The sequence below is a fragment of the Astatotilapia calliptera genome, chromosome 20 (genome assembly GCF_964374335.1).
Source record: "Astatotilapia calliptera chromosome 20, fAstCal68.1, whole genome shotgun sequence".
NCBI lineage: Eukaryota > Metazoa > Chordata > Actinopteri > Cichliformes > Cichlidae > Astatotilapia > Astatotilapia calliptera.
Window position 1 is genome coordinate 34,645,275 of NC_137441.1, and position 18,217 is coordinate 34,663,491.

An 18,217-nucleotide genomic window follows, 5' to 3' on the forward strand; every position below is an offset into this window, starting at 1 on the left:
CGTCATCTGTCTGGGTTGTATTTCTACATTTTTATGGTACTGTTTTTACAGATGGCATCTTAGCTTACTGTTACAGAGTATTCTTACCCTTGTCCTGACTTGCATGCTAACATGCGTATTAAGATAAGTATTGGTGACGTGACGTAAGCATGCCTACCTTATGTTGCTGTGTAAAGCCTCACAGAGTTGCTGGCATAGCTGTACACGCTTATTTGTTCCCATCTTACTTTTGGCTTCATATTAGACAGTGTTCTGTGAATAAATAAATACATTTGAGTGGCAAACAGTAACAGAAGACAACGAGGACCTGAGAAGAAGTACTGATCTGTAGGGCTCTCAAGGATTCCTAGTTCACTATTCGAGCTAATATGATGAGTCTGCAGCTGCATATGTTTTCTTTTTCACACACTTTTTCTGACATCCTCTCTCTCTATGTTTGAAGTCTCATTTCCTTTTCTTTCGTACATTCTTTTCCCTCCTCCTCTTTTTTTTTTCTCCATCTCAAAGGGTTTCAGCCCTAGGGGCAAAGAGGGTGTAATTTGAAGCCTCCCAGCATTAATTAAAACATCAGTCTGGCTCACAGGGATTAGCTGTGCAGATGTCTGATTCTGTGTCTATTTTTCAGTCGTACTGTGACCACATGATAATCTCTTTCCCTTTGTTTCTTTTTCTATCCTGTTTTTTCTTTTTGTTTTCACTCTCTCTTTTTGTTTTTCTCAGGGCATCGATGAAGCATCCAGCAAAGAAAAGTGAGTGGGTTTTTTTGGGTGGGCTCCAGTTTCAAGTGTTTGATTTGTCAGCTGTCACTGTAGCAGTTTAACTTTAGAGTAAACTGTTGGTTTTGCACAGTCAGATCCATCAAACACACTAATGCCATGTTATCTCTGAGTCATCCTCTGTGTCACAGCATAGGGCAACATCCTCATGTACACACACACACACACACACACTCGTTTCATGTCTTAGTGAGGACATCTAATCGACATAATACTTCCCCTTTGCCTAAACCTAACCATAACCCAATTGTAATTCTGACACTAAAACACATTTTGAGCCTCGACGCCTTCAACCTCGTGGGGACTGGCATTTTGTCCCCATAAGTGGCTATTGCTCCACACTTAGGGTAGTAACGTGCCAATTTTCTGTCCTCACAAAGATGTCTAAACATGTACACGCACACACGCACACTTTCACAGTGAAGCAAACACGCAGCAATGACAGTGACCTATTGTTCCCTGTACTTCACAGTCGCTGTACTCAGGAGGCACTGAACACCGAGGATGAGGTGGATGAGTTTCTCGGACGGGCCATCGATGCGCGCAGCATTGACCAGCTGAGGAAAGATCATGTCAAGAAGTTTCTGCTCACTTTTCAGACTGAAGAACTTGAGAAAAAGGTTGACATTTGACAAAAATTAAATTGAAATTCACCCCAAAACGTCCCTAAAAGAAAAAAATTGTAAATTCATTTCATCTGATTTCTCATTCGTTGTCTTTTCTGTAGTACTCTAAAAAAGTTGACGATCGTTTCGGGGGATATGTGGCCTGCATACTTTTTGTCTTCTGCTGTATCTGCTTCATTCAAGTTATTATTTTCCCAAAGTAAGTAGTTCTCTTTGACAAGTTGCCTTTTCCAGTTATACTGAATTGTGCACAGGAAATGTGCTCTTGATTCGTTTATGAGGAGTTCATTAGAGTTGTACATCTTAATGACTCTGTTTTCATCTATTCCTCAGAACGCCGCTTATGCTCGGTCTTTACATTAGCGTCTTCGTCATCCTCGCCAACATCCTCTTCGTCTGTGCCATCTACTCTTGCATCAAAGTACGAAACAAAGGCCTTCGCCAATCATGTGGTTCCTCTTGTAGATAAGAGACATTATTACATGTTTTCAGCATCGCTAATGGCATTAACTCTCCCTTATCTGATGCTCTCCCTGCTGTCTGTATCAAAGCTTTTTCCAGCTGCCTTGCAGACAGTGACCAAGAAAATAGTCCGATCTCGAGCAAACAGCACACTGGTGGCCGTCTTCACCATCCTCCTCCTCTATATCTCTTCTTTTGCTAACATGGTATGGACTGTCTTAATTTTGATGCTTTTTTGCATCATGAAATACTTATTTCCTGATTATTTTAAATATTATTACACATTACTTTAACATAAAGTAATTAAGCACTATTCTGGCTATATGGATGTTGCTGGATAGAGGCAATTAATCATAATCTATCACTGTGATGGATGAGGTTGTAGAAATCAATATTTTCTTCATGTGATCATTATAAAGATCCATTCAGTTTTATATGTGCTCCATACATGCGTGACTATATGAATACTGAAAACTTCTAGTATATAGGGTATAATCAGATACAGCATTTTGACATAAATACTGCTCAAGGCAAAATCTCTATATAAAAGATGGGCATTGCCCCCCTGACCACACATTTTTAAGCTTGAGTGTTGGTGCCATGTTGGATTTTTGAAGTCCAGAATTAAAACGTATTCGCAGTGCTCGGTGCAGAGTGCTATGTTGTCAGCTAATGCTATCAAGTTTTGGTTAGCAAGCTTTATTTATGAAAGGTAAGGATGCAAAGCACAGACACACATACACGCTGTTAATTTGTTCATAGGTAACAGATGAATTTCACTAAACAAAACTTCTCAGATGGGCTGCAACACATAGAAAGACAGATTTTTTGTGAGATGAGTCCACTAAAAATGGGTTAAGCGACATGGGATACAACTATTGCTACAAAGTGGCTTTAATGGCCAAACCTTTTTTTGTACCAGAATGTAAATACACTATGAAAAGTGTAGCTGAGCATTTTAACATGAGGATTAACACATTTGGCCAAGAGAGAAGCTTCCTGGCTTATTTTTACAGCCCTTGAGGTTCCCCTTGTTTACTAGGACTTTGTTAATTTACACATGCCTATAGTCATTATTTTTACCTGAGAGGAGCAATGAAAACTAGAAACTATGCAAAAATGTCCTTCGCTGTACATCTCTTGGTCAAAGTTATTTAATAATCAGCAAACATGTTGTACCGCCTCCTAAAACCAGCACCATATGTGCTGCAATATAAGGCATAACATGTGCTTCTCTTCCTCGCTGATTCCAATTATTGACTCTTTAATGACAAACTGTTTCCTTCTCTCTTGCCAGTTTACATGCAGCAGAGAGAACCTGAAGGAGTGTGTGGCCAAGGAGTTGAACACATCAATGACTTCCTGCCTGCTTTATAACCTGACCAGCAACGATTCGACTCTGTGTTCCAGCCAGACAATGCCCTGCCCTTTTCCAGAGGTCAGCTCCACAGCATTTTTTAAAAAGCCTGTGTGTCTGTAAAGCCACTTTCAGACATTCGTTCCCTTCTGACGGCCTCTGAACGTGTCCCTTTCATGTCTGAATGAGCACCTCCGGTTGCTTTTTCATAAGAGCCAGGAGGCAGATTTTATGAAGCACTCACTAAGAAACAGAATTGTTTGGAGAGTGTCCACAGGAGAAGTCGTGTCTTATCTCACTGAATTTTGTTTGTAATTTGCAGCAAGATTAAAATATTTGTCTGTGACGCATTTTCATTATTCCCAATCCAGAAGAGGGGGTTTTCACAGTTTGAGTGCGAGGCGTGAGAGCAGCTGTAGCACCTCGTTGCTGTTACGGATACCCACATGGAGAATGAGAGAGCCTGCTCTTAGTGACAAAGAGAGAGAGAAGTAAAGGTTCATTACGTGCTTGAACCTCTGTAGCGCTCATACTAAAAATGTCTGTTCTCACACGTGCACACTTGCAGTTGTGGTTAAGATTTCATGAAACCGAGGGGGGGAATGTTAGAAGTTCAAAGTGGCTCTTTGTGTGCGTCACTTTGTATCATCACCTGGGCAGTTTAATGAACACAGCGCTCTTACATAGCCAATATTTGAAAAGGGGTTTTCATATTTGCTTTTGCACACTGAATCATAGGTGCGTTCTTCATGTTCATGTTTGTTTTTCCTCATTGGTGAAATCTTGACTTATCACTCTAAACCTAAATCTACTTCTCTTCTTCCTCCTCCTCCTTTTGTCTCTGTTTCCTCTGTGCTGCAGTATTTCAGCTACAGTGTATTGCTGACCCTGCTGGCCTGCTCTGTGTTCCTCCACATCAGCAGCATAGGGAAGCTGGCTCTCATGCTGTTCATCCAGCTCACTTTCCTCCTGCTAGTGGAGTGGCCTCAGGTGGCCCTGTTCGACAACGCAGACATGCTGGTCATTGCCTACGAATTGTGAGTCCCCTACCCTCAATGCTAACACAGTCACTGTTTTCCCAGTTTTCAACCTGAAAAGTCTCTATTGTGTCACAGTACTGTGGATTAGGTTAAAATTAGCCTACTTTTTAAAATAAGATTTATATTCTAATAGACCTACTTTCATGTTTAGTTCTATTTTTTTTAAATATGCTCTTTTTTTTTCCTGAGGCAATTAAAACCTGTTAATGATTCTCTGCAGCAGTATGTTAAGTTGTATATTTGATTATATCTACTTTAAGAGGCCCATATAGTTTGTAGACATGACTCTTTCTTGGCTGTTTTCCAGATTTGGTTCCAATAAAACTGCAGAACAGTGGTATGCATCAGTTTTAATATTGAAGACACTCATTCATTGCTTATCTTTCCCTCCTCAGCTGCGACGATGTGACCAAGGTTTCCCTAAAGGTCATGACTCCTATAATCCTCACAGTTTTTGTTCTGGCTCTCTACTTGCACGGCCAGCAGGTGGAGTCCACCGCTCGTCTGGACTTCCTCTGGAAGCTGCAGGTAGGCTGAACGATTACGTGTGTAGACTATAAACAAAAGGGAAACCAAAAATACTTAAACTCAGCAAAAGACATTTTTCACTGTGGGCAGTTTGACTTGTCATAGCCTGAAAATCATGTTAGTTTAGCTTTAACAGTGGCTCTGTTCTTATTAAGCCATGCCACTGTGCTGCTGAGCCCACATATATGGCAGCAGGACTAAAAGTGAAGGAGCTAAATGTAATGTCAAAATCTTTACTATGAGGTGTCAAATTGTCTTCTGTGAAAAGGCCAATTCTAGCAGCTGTAATAACATCATGAATCCAGTCACCTGACATCGTGACTAAGTAACCGTATCCCTCCCTGTCCCACTTAAGGCTACAGAGGAGAAGGAGGACATGGAGGAGCTGCAGGCGTACAATCGCCGCTTGCTCCATAACATCTTGCCAAAGGACGTAGCTGCTCACTTCCTTGCACGGGAGCGTCGTAATGACGAGTTGTACTATCAGTCATGTGAGTGTGTTGCTGTCATGTTTGCCTCCATAAGCAACTTTTCGGAGTTTTATGTGGAGCTGGAGGCTAACAACGAGGGGGTGGAGTGTCTCAGGCTCCTCAATGAGATCATCGCTGACTTTGATGAGGTGAGCAAAAGGAAATATAAGGAACAATTAATGCACGTTACAATAATTTAGGAAACATTTATTGGACACGGTGTGGTCATTAGATGTAACCATCTGCCAGTGCTGCTGACCTGTTGCTATGCTGCTTTTATTTCTGTCCTTTGCTGTTCTCTCCTAGATTATCAGTGAGGAGAGGTTCCGTCAGCTGGAAAAAATCAAAACCATTGGCTCCACCTACATGGCAGCTTCTGGCCTCAATGACTCCACCTACGATAAAGAGGGCCGTTCACACATCCTGGCGTTGGCTGATTATGCCATGAGGCTTAGAGAGCAGATGAAATACATCAACGAGCACTCCTTTAACAACTTCCAGATGAAGATAGGTAAACACGAAGGAGAGTGAAAATTGCTCTTGAAATCCGATAAGTTTTCTTTGGATGCGCTTTTGTGATGTCAGTCAACGGAGATCAACAATAATGTGTTCAAGCAGACGCTGCATTAATATTTAGTTAAAGTCCTCTATCTGTTATGATGTCTCACAGCCATGTTTTTTCTTAGGGTTGAACATGGGGCCTGTTGTAGCAGGGGTGATAGGAGCCAGGAAACCCCAGTATGACATCTGGGGGAACACGGTCAATGTGGCCAGCAGGATGGACAGCACAGGCGTGCCAGACTACATTCAGGTAACAGTGACTCAGTTACTCCCCAGCAGTTTGCAATTTTATGTTTACAAGAAAACGTTTTGTCCTTTTAGTAATTGTTGGATCAGTCAGCCAACATAGAATACCAATCCAGTTACTCGTTAAATTAGTCATCAAATTTTCGCCAGTGGTTATTCCAACATGAAATGCTTATTTACACCCAAAACAATGGCCGCACATTAGCCATCTTCGCTCTAGCTGAGAAATGCTCTTCGCACACAGTTCAAAGTCTTGTTTACAATATCTAAACCTAGACCTTTGCTCTGTGTGGAAGCATACTACAGATGCTTCCACACATACTACATTCTGCACATTCAATCAGTGCACCGTCCTTCACTTTACTTCACTTTAGGCCCAGACATCTGCCCTCCCGAAGTAAGAGTCCTGTGTTGTTTTCTAGCAGTAATTGTGCTCTAAAGTCCCTCTGGGGGAGGAATAGAGAGCCAAATCTAAATTCCCTGTAGACTTCATGCAGCTATCGCAGTGTTATCTCCTTCAGTGGTGGAAAGCCACAGCAAGTTAGCTTTGGGAAAACAAAAAAAATCTTATTTATAGATGCAGAACAGATATTTTGAAATGTGTGAGAAACATCGAAAGCTGTACTGCCAAAAGAGCTCCTTGAAAGATTGAGTCTCATTACAGCAGCGCTGCCATCTGCTGCACACTTTGTGTTACTGCATATCAAAATGCCCTCTCTGCTATGCACTGACGTGAACTGATTGTTTTCATTTCCCAGATAACATTTTGAAGACTTTTTGGTTTAACTTGTATCAATTGAACTACTTTTTTTCAGACACTAATAAGTGCTGAAGATTTTTTTTTTTTTTAAATCCTCATATTTAAAAACTTATGCCTCCGTCATCATGCTTTAGGGAGAAGCTAGGACTGACTCTTAGGAAGGGTTGAATATCTAATATCCTGAGTGTCAAATATCCGTGTCATCTCTTAGGTGACTACAGACTTGTACCACGTGTTGGCCAACAATGGATACCAGCTGGAATGTCGAGGTGTCGTCAAGGTGAAGGGGAAGGGAGAGATGACCACTTACTTCCTCACCAGTGGCCCCCCAGGTAGTTAACGAGAGACCGTTTGACCGCAGAGTGACTCCCACTCCACTGATACGTCAGAGACTGCAAAGAGAGACAGAGAGTGGTCAGCTCGAAGCGTGGTGCAAGCACTCTGGGGACAGTAGAAGGCCAGCAGAGACGAGACTGTATGTTGCTCAGATGCACAAATGGAGGGTGTTGTTCATGTTAGGAGGTTGTTGTTTTTTTCTCCCCAAGCTGCCCGAGAGATAATGAAGCCCAGTTGCCTTAGGACGGAAGTGACTATGCTTGTGTTTATGAGCAATAGTACAAGTATTTCATCTGGAGTAATTATTTATTTTTTTGTGGAAAAAACAAAACTGTTTTATAAAAGAATATATGCAAGGACAACACTATGGATGAAAATAACCAAAGAACAAGTGTTTGACATTTGACACACACTAATGAATCTGCTCAAAAAGTACAGTAAACTTAAGTAATTTATTCATCCTTTTGCTAGCAAAGGCCACGGTAATGTCACTGTCATTGACAGGCATGAACCCTTATTTTGTTGTGGACTTTATAATGAAGGAGAACGTGCACGTATGCACATATATGCAGACAACAAACGCAACTACCCTGTCTTGGATTTTTGTGTTTCTTATCAGGGCCTTATTTGTTTCCTCCAGTCTGTAGTTTTTAACGGTCTGGATCTCGGCTGTTTGTGGTTCCCTTAAATCTCTGAGCACTTTGCTCTCCGAATATTTCTTTTTTTCTCTTTTTGGTTCAAGCCAAAAACAAGAAGTACGACATGAAGGAAGCACGATTGCATTACTGTCACGGAAATGAAGAGACATTGTTAAACTGTTATGAAACATTTTATACCAGTGTGTGTGTGTGAGACAATGTGCTGTATGTGTGTGGGTGTGACCACATGTTACTGAATGCTGTTCTTTATCTATAAGTGGGCATACCGTCACTCTTCACTGTGAGGTTTTTAAGATACTGTACGACAATGCTTTCTTGCCAAACTGGTTGCTACGAGGCATGTTTTATATTATTCTTTGGAGTTATGTGTCCATTCCTGATTTGTGTGTGTGTGTGTGTGTGTGTGTGTGTGTGTGTGTGTGTGTGTGTGCGCGCGCGCGCATGTGTGCGCGTGTGCGCGTGTGTGTGCGTATGTGTGTTAAAATGATAGTTTGAAGAGAATTATGTCTTCTACGCCTTTTACTGGACTGTGATTTTGACTGATTTCATTCCAACTGAAAGCCTACATGATGTATGTTTTTGGATTGTGAACCGGTTTCCTGACCACTTCAGGATTAAGTGTATGCAGAAATTTTCTGTCTGCTCTGTATTGCCTTGAGATTATGCAGTTCCAAGGTCCACATTCTTCATGGACTAGTATATACTTTACACAACAGTATTTGACCTGATTTTGTATTTGGCACACATAGGCTTGTAACCCCACCTGCCACCACCACCCCCGAAACGAGTTATATGAATGTATGTATCAATGAATATTTCTGTCTGAAGCTAATGAAGAAAGCTACTCTTTTCCAAGCCTTTGGTACTACAGAAGGAGCTAGATTACTGTACTGGTGGTCAGATTGATTCAACTGCAAGGAGTGTTTTGACATTTTAAGGTTCAAAGTTGATTGATATGCTCACTTTTCTGTCCAGAAATGCGGCCTTCATGGGCTGCAGAAAAGATCCTCACTTTTGCTCGTCCCTCTCTGGCTTCAATATGAAAGGTTAACTAAACAATGTTGCATTTTACTTTTAAAAAAGTGGCAGTCTGAGAGTACTGCATTAGTGCATTTATTGGTCTGATTAAATTCCCCTTGGTTAAGAAGTCAACAAATGTCTGTTTTGGGGTTTTATTATTATTATTTACATTTGTTTATTGTGTTTATTTGGATTGCAGTTTTAATCTATGCTGTTGCACACTTTCCCCACCTTTCACAGTAATAATAATAAAGACTTAATAATTAGGCCTACTTTCACAATCCAGCTTCAGCCCAGACAGTGGTGCTCTGTTTGTTAGCTTTAATTTAGAAATCGTGTCAATCAGCAGACTGCAATCAAGATTTCTCCCTATGACAGTAACCCGAGAGATGCTTCCTTCTCGTTTTCTGAATAAATCAGTCTACGGTTTCAAGAGGGTGATACAGGAGAGAGTATTTAATTGCGTGCACATAAATAATGAATTTCTGTTGAGGTAATAGCGATGCCACTTACAGCACTCTATGCTGAACATTAATTAAGTGACATAAATTCCTCCTAATCCCTGATGAAAAACAGCACGAATGTGTATTCCCTGCGAGTAACAGTGGCCTGTCTCAACTGCTGGCAGCCCAAGTGAGGCTCTTTGTGGGGGGAAAGAAACGCCGCAGCTTTATTTTATTTTTCTTTAAATTGCGGCTCTTATTTTTGTAGTATTTCGTATGTTTCAAGAAAGGTCCTCGTGCCATCGTCAAAATTGGCGCGTGAGATGTGACGCACGGAAATAAGTGTAAGTTCAAGACTCGCGCCGCCAGCAGGGGACTCACTTTAACTAATTATTTCAACAAATGGCACCTGTTCGAGTGAAAGCACTGGCTGGGAGACCGGTTAACGCTAAACTCCTGTTTGGAAACTTTAAGGGAACAAAAAATCCCCTAAAACGCGTCGTGTGTGAGAACACACACCAATAAAGGAATATCGAGCCTGAGGGACCAGGTGCAGATGACGGCTGTTTGTCGGTTTGAGGTAAGTAGCAGTATTTAAAGTGTAGAAACATCTACAATACCCACCTATTAGTCGCGAGCCGTTTGTGTCATCTGTGACCTTAATTGCCAGATTGGCTTCACGGGACAAAATGAGCCGTTTCTAGTTTATCTGAGACGACTCAGGACGCGTATTTTTCGTGCTATATTTAAAGCTTTTAATGGCCCTACTTGAACCTTAAACCAGGACATATGCAACCAACTCTTCCTCTTTCATTTCTACTGTGAGCGCGTTTCGCTGAAGGCCCGCTGTCTGCGTTGTCTGCACTCTCAGCATCTTGCTGACCACAGCCTAAATGCGCTACGATAGTCCTAAAGATATAGATTCATTTGAAGTTTTGCCTTCCTGATAAGGAAGAGTAGGCATAATGGGATGTAAATTCTACACAGTATTTACTTATGTGAGAGTTATGAGTGAATGAATGAAAGGTTTGTTCTTTATTTCCTCCTGTGGAACTCCATATTGGATGTCCTGTTGAGCCAGTTTGAAAGTCAGCTGACTTGTTAAGTGAATTAATTATGACCAAGTAAGAGTGATGGGTCTCTTACTTAACAGTGGTCAGCTAAGGAAACGTGGACGTCCTGGATTGCAATGATATCATTTTTCAGGTCTCATAGTAGAAAACAGCCTCCAAGGCTGGGTGAAGTTATGCTCCTGTCATGCTCCACGTAGCAAAAAACTACTTCCTGAATCAAGTGACAGATAATCATTACTGATGAGGTGTCTTTGGGTGTGGGTGTCTTGAGGGAATGCATTGTGCGTCACCTATTTACTGGAATGGGACCTGCAGGGTCAGGCTCACCTGCTGCCACGTGGCTCGTGGAGGATTGTGGCCAGAACAGGTGAATTCAGGTGTTTACAAAGAGGTGTGGTGTGTTTGTTCTCGCTCACCTCTTCCCTGTTCTACCTACCCGCCCTGTGGGACTGTTTCCTAAAGAGACACAGGAGGAGGAGCACGGTTGGCTAGATTACCTACTGCAATGACCGTTGACGCTTGTAGAGGCGCAAGCCGGTTTAAGGGATTGTTATCATGCTTTTCATTTTTGTATTTACTGTAAAAATAGCTCGGTGACTGTTTAGCAGCTTAAAAAAAAGGTAAGGGTTACAGGCGTGTGGGGGTTGACTGGATTGTATTTCAAAGTTGGGTTCAAGACAGACAAACTCTACATCTTCTACTCTTTTCCTTTTTTTTTTTTGCTTAACAGCGTTAAGAGAATGCGTTTTTTTATACGCCGGCGGATGTCCCCCCTTAAACTGGTGCTCCTTGGGGGAACTCTCTTCATGGTGATCTTGGTAGTTCTTCAGAGGGATGTTGGCTCTTCAGCTGGGGACCCCTGGTTACAGGATCTGGTGGTAAAGAGGGACAAGGTAATGGGGATGGTCCGAGAAGCTGTCAACAATATTGGCTTCCAGATCGGCGCTCCACAGCCACCACCAGTAAAAGAGCAGCCTACAGAAGACACCAAGTGCCCCAGTGGATTGTACACTCAGGCTGAGCTCAAACCTCACTTGGAGAGACCACCACAGGACCCCCAAGCTCCAGGGGCTGATGGGAGAGCGTTTCAAAAAGACAGCATGACCCCAGGGGAGGAGAAGGAGAAGGAGGAGGGAATGACACGGCATTGTTTCAACCAGTTTGCCAGTGACCGTATCTCGCTCAGCCGCAGTCTGGGGGATGACACCAGGCCTCCTGAGTAAGAGCATGTTATCAGATTTATTACGTACACAGCTTGGACAAGTCTCTGTTTTGCCAGCAAGTATGATGATATGTACACAGGCCAGATAATGTGCTGCATCACAGCTGGGGTCATACTCACAGAGGTGAATTATTTACATCTGTTTGCGTAATGTGCTCCCATTTTCCCTGGGAAAAAAAAAACTTAGTTGAAAGACTCTTACTGTAACCAGTTTTAAATATGGTATGCACAGAATGCAGTATCCTGGTTAGTACAATGCAAGGCAATCTGTTGTAAATAGTTGAATCCGCTCTGTTTGTGTAGCGTAACATTTGTACATCCTGGTAGGCCGGAGATTTATCTGCCCAGTGACTTTTATTGTGAGCTGGTTATTAAAGGTGATGCATATTGAGCTATGTAAAGTATCAGTGAGCAAACCTTGAATATTCTCTTATGTGTCACTTTGCAAGACTGCCACCATGAAAGCTTCTCACTCTCACACACACCCACAGGTGCGTAGAGAGGAAGTTTCGTCGCTGCCCTCCTCTGCCTACCACCAGTGTTATTATAGTGTTCCACAATGAGGCTTGGTCCACCCTCCTCAGGACGGTGTTCAGCGTCCTGCACACATCTCCTGCTATCCTACTAAAAGAGATCATTTTGGTAGATGATGCCAGTACTGCAGGTAAGGGTTAAAAAACATGTAATGTCTTAGCATATGTGATGTGGAGGACTCTGACAAGAAGCCTCAGTTCAGTGGTGTGTGACAATACAGCACTGTTGGAGTAAAGTTTTATTGCTAGAAAGCAAATAATAAAGTTATTCCTTTTCTTCCTTTTAAATAATGTAAATAAAATTGTGTCCCAGCCATCATAGGAGGAGGGGAGGCTCCCAGTCTGTTGCAGTGCTAGCTGACAATCAATCATTGACGCTCACATTTATACTTGTGGCCACTTTTGGTTACTAATTAACCTAGCAGCATGTCTTTGGATTGTAAGAGGAAGCTTGGGCAGCCCTTGACCATTAGATGATCATTAGATTTGAACCCAGAACCTTTTTGCTGTGACATGATGGTGCTAACCACTGCCCCACTTTGTCACCTGTAGAAAGTAATACTTCTTACATGATATAACTGTAATCATGAATAGTTAATTTAATGTGAAAGAAAATCACTGGGATGTGGGTTATTTTTTTTTGTGTGTGTATATATATATTATAATATTGGAATAGCTGTCAAGCAATAACTGGGATAAATGCTGAAAATCTGGCTCAACTTAATAAAACTGACCTTCAGGATTTTTAGGGCAATAATTCAGTCGCTTTATCAGCTTTGATAAGATAAACTAGAGTGTTCACTTGGGATTTTAGCAGCTTGCTCATAAAATGCAAGCAAGTAGTGCTTTACAGATAGGTGAAGAGACTTGCATTTAGAGCAGGCAAACAATGGTCTGCATTGTCATATATGAGAATGACCCTGTGTTTACCAGGGAAATGTCCAGAAGGTTTGCTACAGTGAATATGAGCTGCAGGGTGATAGAAAGCCTGCTGGGAGCACCTCCAACACGGTGAAAGCAGGCAGAACAGTTATGATAAGAGACCTCTTTTTAATATTCTGTTCACTGCTTTCCAAAATGGGAAGTGTTTATACAATCCAGCATGTCAGGTGATATGACTTTGCTTACACTGTTTGTCAAAGCTGACTACTCACTTTTTGAAATGGTAAATGTTGTGCATCAGCATACCTTCACCATTTTTACCTGTTTTTTTTGTTTTTGTAAATCTGCTGACATGCCATTTGTTTCATAGAAAGACGCTTTGTTATGGTTTGCTCTCTAGTTCGAATCTAAGCTGTGCAGTCATTGGAATGCCTTTTTATTTGTAGGTCAGGTTTACTACAATGTTGTAGCTAAAAGATTGCAATCGCACTAAAATAATGAGCCCACTGCTACACGTCATCAAAAACCTCAAGCATCCTGTTGTTCATTAATGGTATTTGGTGGCCTATTAGATGAGCTTAAAATATCTTTTTTTTTCTTCCTTTTTTGCAGCAGTTTTCACTCATATCATGTTGGCACCCTCAAATGCATTTCCTACTGTATGTGAGGTTCTCATTTGACTAACAGATCGCTTTCATAATGCTCATGGTGCGAAGCTGGAGGATTCAGTTAGACTGAAACTTGTAAGAAATGTGGTGTTCACTGTGGTCAAGAAGGCTTCTGCAGAGGAAATGTAACCTAGTTTTACGAGCAGTGTTTACAGTTCATTGGTATTTCTTTTTTCAGTGCTCTCATGGGTACAAACTTTATGGATGATTGACTTTTTCATGTCATTTCACTAAATGCTCTTAGTTTGAAGTTTAATGTCTGTCACATTAACCGCATTGATTACAAAGTAACTTTTATTGCAGCAAAGTTGCAGCTTGCCTCAGGACAACTTTTGTTTTACGTAAAGGAAGGACTGACATGATTATGTTGCTTCCCTGCAGAGCATTTGAAGAGCAGGCTGGAGGAGTATATACGTCAGCTGAAGATTGTCCGTGTGGTGAGGCAGCCAGAGAGAAAGGGCCTCATCACAGCAAGGCTTCTTGGTGCCAGTATTGCGCAAGCTGAAGTTCTCACCTTCCTTGATGCACACTGTGAGAAAACGCACATGCAAACAATACACAAGTCAAAGTTTCCATTTTAATCATCCCAGGTGATTTACTGAGGCATTTCAGAGTTGGAGGGTTAAATGTATGTGCTTTTTCAGCTTCTAATACTGTAAATAATCTAATACTCCAGTACTCTAATACAAGTGTTTACTACAGCAGTAAACGTATACATATACACACATACCCACACAATTTTCACTTGTCCATATTTTGTAATACGTGATTATTTCATCTTACGTGTACTACTAAATAAGTGTTGGTTTTATGCGCTGCTTATGAATATATTAAAACCACATAGTTTAAGGGCAGGACCCCAGAAAAGGAGTGGTTTTAATGAAGCAGTATTGAAACGGATGTAGTCAAAACCTGCACCTCTTCTTTTAGTGACTGCTGCATTTGACACACGTAATCAATTCAGCTTGTTGAAATTATCTCTTTTGTTTTACGCTCTTTTTATTTAGTAACTGTTAAACTCTTTCTGCCTAACTGATTCACCGTCGGATACAGTTCAGCGTTTTCATACAAGATCCTTAATTACTTTGGTCTGTGCATTTACAGTGTTTTCCATCAACATTTAAATATTTTCACACAGAAGAAAGAAAAATTCAGCTAAATATAATGCCAGCAAACATCTGTCATTACTGTCTATATGAGGTCAAACTCATTTTACACGGAGGGTCAAAAGGAACCCACTTTGATCTTGAGTGGAACAGACAAACGAAACTCCACTTTGTATCAGTGTAAAGTTTAACCACACATTTAATCCTTTCTTATAATAAGATAAAGAAGTGCAATTTCAACAGCAAATCTTGTTTTTTCTTCATGATAAATGTGTAAAATTACAGAATTTTTTTTTTTTTTTTAATTTCTTTAAAAAAATTATTTATTATTCACTTACTTTGCTGTAGCATGAATGGCTCTTTATCAGCAGCAAAGCTGTAAAACTCACAAAAATACAGTTAAGTCACAAAAATCTATGGCCTCCTTCATATTTTCCAAAACTGTTCAGTTGTCCTGATTGGAGTCTTTGGCTGGCCGATTCTGGCCCCTGTGCCTTATGTTTGACATTCCTGGTCTATATGTTACACTGAATGTGGTATTATTTTTGTAGTTGATATTAAGAAATATGAAGCCATCACTGTCCTGTTTTCCCCGTTTAGGCGAGTGTTTCCATGGTTGGCTCGAGCCCTTACTGGCTCGAATTGTTGAGGAACCCACTGCTGTGGTTAGTCCAGAAATCAGCAGCATTGACCTCAACAGCTTCCAGTTCCATAAGCCTGTGGCCACCAACCGCGCCTATAACAGAGGTAACTTTGACTGGAGCCTGTCTTTTGGCTGGGAACCCATCCCCGAGGATGCAAAGAGGCTACGCAAGGATGAAACCTACCCTGTAAAGTAAGAACAGTCATGTTGGTGTCACGTTCAACTTCCTGAATTGTATAAAATACCTGATTGGTTTTCTGTCTGACTATGAACATTTCAGAACGCCCACTTTTGCTGGAGGTCTCTTCGCGATCTCACAAAAGTACTTTGAACACATCGGAACATACGATGACCAGATGGAGATTTGGGGCGGTGAAAATGTGGAAATGTCATTCAGGGTCAGACCTCTTTATCTAATCTCTGCTTACACAGATCCACTTTGTCACAAGTCTCCTGTTACTGAGTTTGAGTGTCATTTTTGATTCAGGTGTGGCAGTGTGGGGGTCAGCTAGAGATCATCCCTTGTTCTGTGGTGGGCCACGTCTTCCGTACCAAGAGCCCCCACACCTTCCCCAAGGGCACTGAGGTCATCACCCGCAACCAGGTGCGCCTAGCTGAAGTCTGGATGGATGACTACAAGAAGATCTACTATCGGCGTAACCAAAATGCAGCAGTTATGGCCAGTGAGGTCAGTTTTAAGAATAATTTATCACCCTTGTTCTGATACTTTTTGGCTGGAATTCAGACTCATGTTGATATGATTTTGTACTCATAAGTTTATTAGTGTGTTTTGTTTTGTTTTTGTTTTTTTTCTAAATAACGCCCCTTTTGCTGTACAGCATAGATTTGGAGACATCTCTGATCGCCTGAATCTGAGAGAGAGGCTTCATTGCAAGAACTTCAGCTGGTACCTAAATACAGTCTACCCAGAGATCTTTATTCCAGACTTAAATCCAGAAAAATCTGGATCTGTGAGTCAGTTTTGTGAATAGCGAACATCTAATGCGCAACATGTGATGTGTACCTGTGGCACTATTTAATTATTGTGTCCATGTTTGGTCCAGATTAAAAACTTAGGGTCTAATATGTGCCTGGATGCTGGAGAGAACAACCAGGGGGGTAAACCTCTCATCATGTATCATTGTCACAACATGGGAGGCAACCAGGTAAAGTAACTGATGCAGTATGTTAAAGACAAGTTGATTATGCTTTTCAACATTCGAGTTCTAATTGGATGATTGTGTCCTTTAGTACTTTGAGTATACGTCTCATAAGGAGCTGCGTCATAACATTGGAAAACAGCTGTGTGTTCATGCGGCGGTGGGATCAGACCCGGTGAAGCTTGAGCTGTGCCGGCTTAAGGGGAAAGGTACCAGTGTGGCCCCTGAACAGGAGTGGGTCTTTACAGAGGTGAGGAGCAGTTGGAGGCCAACATTTCTTTTTCTTTTTTAACATTTGGCCAAATGCAGCTAATCGCTATCATACTTGTCCACCACATGTAAAGCTACAGCCATCTTCCAGGTAGCTGCAACTGGGAAATAAAGGGGGAAAAGAGTGAGCTTACTGAGTGTCATCATGAGGTTGCTGAAAAATCTAGTGGACGGTCATCGCAAAGAAAAACTTATAAAACCTCAACTTGCCGTGTGTACACTCTGAACTGCTTTAATGCATGATATATAATATGTAAGGTAGAAAACTTTAGAGGTGGTGCTAGGGAGATTTTACCTTCAGCAGGGCCATCTTTTGCTTTAAATCTCCTGTGATGGTTGTGATTTTTCTCAAACTAGATGTTTAACCAATTGTTGTTGTATCCAAACAACAGTTATTTCTTTTAATTATTATGTTTATTTGAGTTTTGCCAACTCCTTCTGTTCTTCAGGAAAATCTTCTGAAGAATCCAAGCAGTGGACAATGTTTAGCGTTGAAAGGAGGCCAGATTTTGATGGACTGCAATGCTGCCGAACTCCACCAGCACTGGACTTTCACCTGACCTTCCAGTCTTCCCGCCGGGTGACCTTTGATACCTTCTACCCTCCCCCCCTTTCTCAAACCTGGCACAAAGGAGCCACATCAATATTGATCGAGTAGAACTTCACCGAAGCTGTGAAGCTTGGGGCGCATACTGAATGAATATTTAAAGGAGGAGGGACAAGGTAAAGACGGTCACATCTGTCAGATGCCTGGGGTGGTCTTAGTTCATTTTAAATTTATTTATGAAAGAAACTCTGCAAAGACATTTGCTGGTGGTTGGGGATCTTCAGCGTCTGGGCTGCGGCACTTGGGAGTGTGACCTTGATCAGGGCGAAGCTGTGAAAACGTGACCTTAAATGACTGGATTTGCTCCTAAACTTGGAAAATTCTTCTTGCTTTGTTTTTGTCAGACACTGAATGTGATCATAAGTTTATATCTTACTGAGGAGTAACAGATGTCTGCTTTTTAAATAAAAATTATGTTTTAGATGAGGGCTTGTTTGTACACAGTATGTTTTTTGTTTGTTTGTTTTGTCTTTTGTTTTTTGGGTTTTTATTTTTTTGTTTTATTTTGTTTTTAATTGCCAAGACTATTCCTGAAAGTTTTATACATAAAAACTAAAATATATTGGAGTTGTAACAATCTTCTGTTGTATGTTGTGCTTCTTTGTATATATTTGATAAATATTACATAAGGCACTAATCTTAATTTTCTTTTTAGCTGGGCAATGGTTGGCACTGATTAACAAAATGTAGCCACTCCTAGGAAGAAGTAAAGGAATAATTTACAAAGACTCTTTGGTTACTGATACTGCAATATCAACTCATTGGGCTT

General features: G+C 41.2%; 2 protein-coding genes across 5 annotated transcripts in view; both read left to right on the top strand.

Annotated features, from left to right (window-relative positions):
- Window positions 1-8,977, top strand: part of LOC113013582 (adenylate cyclase type 6) — a 35,042-nt gene extending 26,065 nt beyond the window's left edge. For both annotated transcript variants that reach the window (XM_026154597.2, XM_080294294.1), the window contains 12 exons: window positions 721-749; window positions 1,249-1,396; window positions 1,504-1,601; window positions 1,736-1,823; window positions 1,954-2,070; window positions 3,162-3,302; window positions 4,083-4,258; window positions 4,657-4,789; window positions 5,145-5,408; window positions 5,566-5,770; window positions 5,946-6,070; window positions 7,038-8,977. In XM_026154597.2, coding sequence (XP_026010382.2) covers window positions 721-749; window positions 1,249-1,396; window positions 1,504-1,601; window positions 1,736-1,823; window positions 1,954-2,070; window positions 3,162-3,302; window positions 4,083-4,258; window positions 4,657-4,789; window positions 5,145-5,408; window positions 5,566-5,770; window positions 5,946-6,070; window positions 7,038-7,166 — 1,653 coding nt within the window. In that variant the 3' untranslated portion in view covers window positions 7,167-8,977. The remainder of the gene's footprint in view (window positions 1-720; window positions 750-1,248; window positions 1,397-1,503; window positions 1,602-1,735; window positions 1,824-1,953; window positions 2,071-3,161; window positions 3,303-4,082; window positions 4,259-4,656; window positions 4,790-5,144; window positions 5,409-5,565; window positions 5,771-5,945; window positions 6,071-7,037) is intronic.
- A 568-nt stretch (window positions 8,978-9,545) lies between these two features.
- Window positions 9,546-18,027, top strand: galnt6 (UDP-N-acetyl-alpha-D-galactosamine:polypeptide N-acetylgalactosaminyltransferase 6 (GalNAc-T6)). 3 transcript variants are annotated; one of them, XM_026154598.2, is made up of 11 exons: window positions 9,546-9,864; window positions 11,088-11,576; window positions 12,071-12,243; window positions 14,044-14,193; window positions 15,369-15,603; window positions 15,692-15,809; window positions 15,899-16,099; window positions 16,251-16,382; window positions 16,476-16,577; window positions 16,663-16,821; window positions 17,291-18,027. In XM_026154598.2, the coding sequence occupies exons 2-11, from the start codon at window positions 11,098-11,100 to the stop codon at window positions 17,399-17,401; spliced, it is 1,860 nt and encodes a 619-aa protein (XP_026010383.1). In that variant the 5' UTR covers window positions 9,546-9,864; window positions 11,088-11,097; the 3' UTR covers window positions 17,402-18,027. The 3 variants fall into 3 exon arrangements, with proteins under 3 accessions (XP_026010383.1, XP_026010384.1, XP_080150421.1); XM_026154599.2 differs by lacking the exon at window positions 9,546-9,864 and adding an exon at window positions 10,611-10,977; XM_080294295.1 differs by lacking the exon at window positions 9,546-9,864 and having other exon boundaries at window positions 10,985-11,576.
- Window positions 18,028-18,217: the final 190 nt, after the last annotated feature.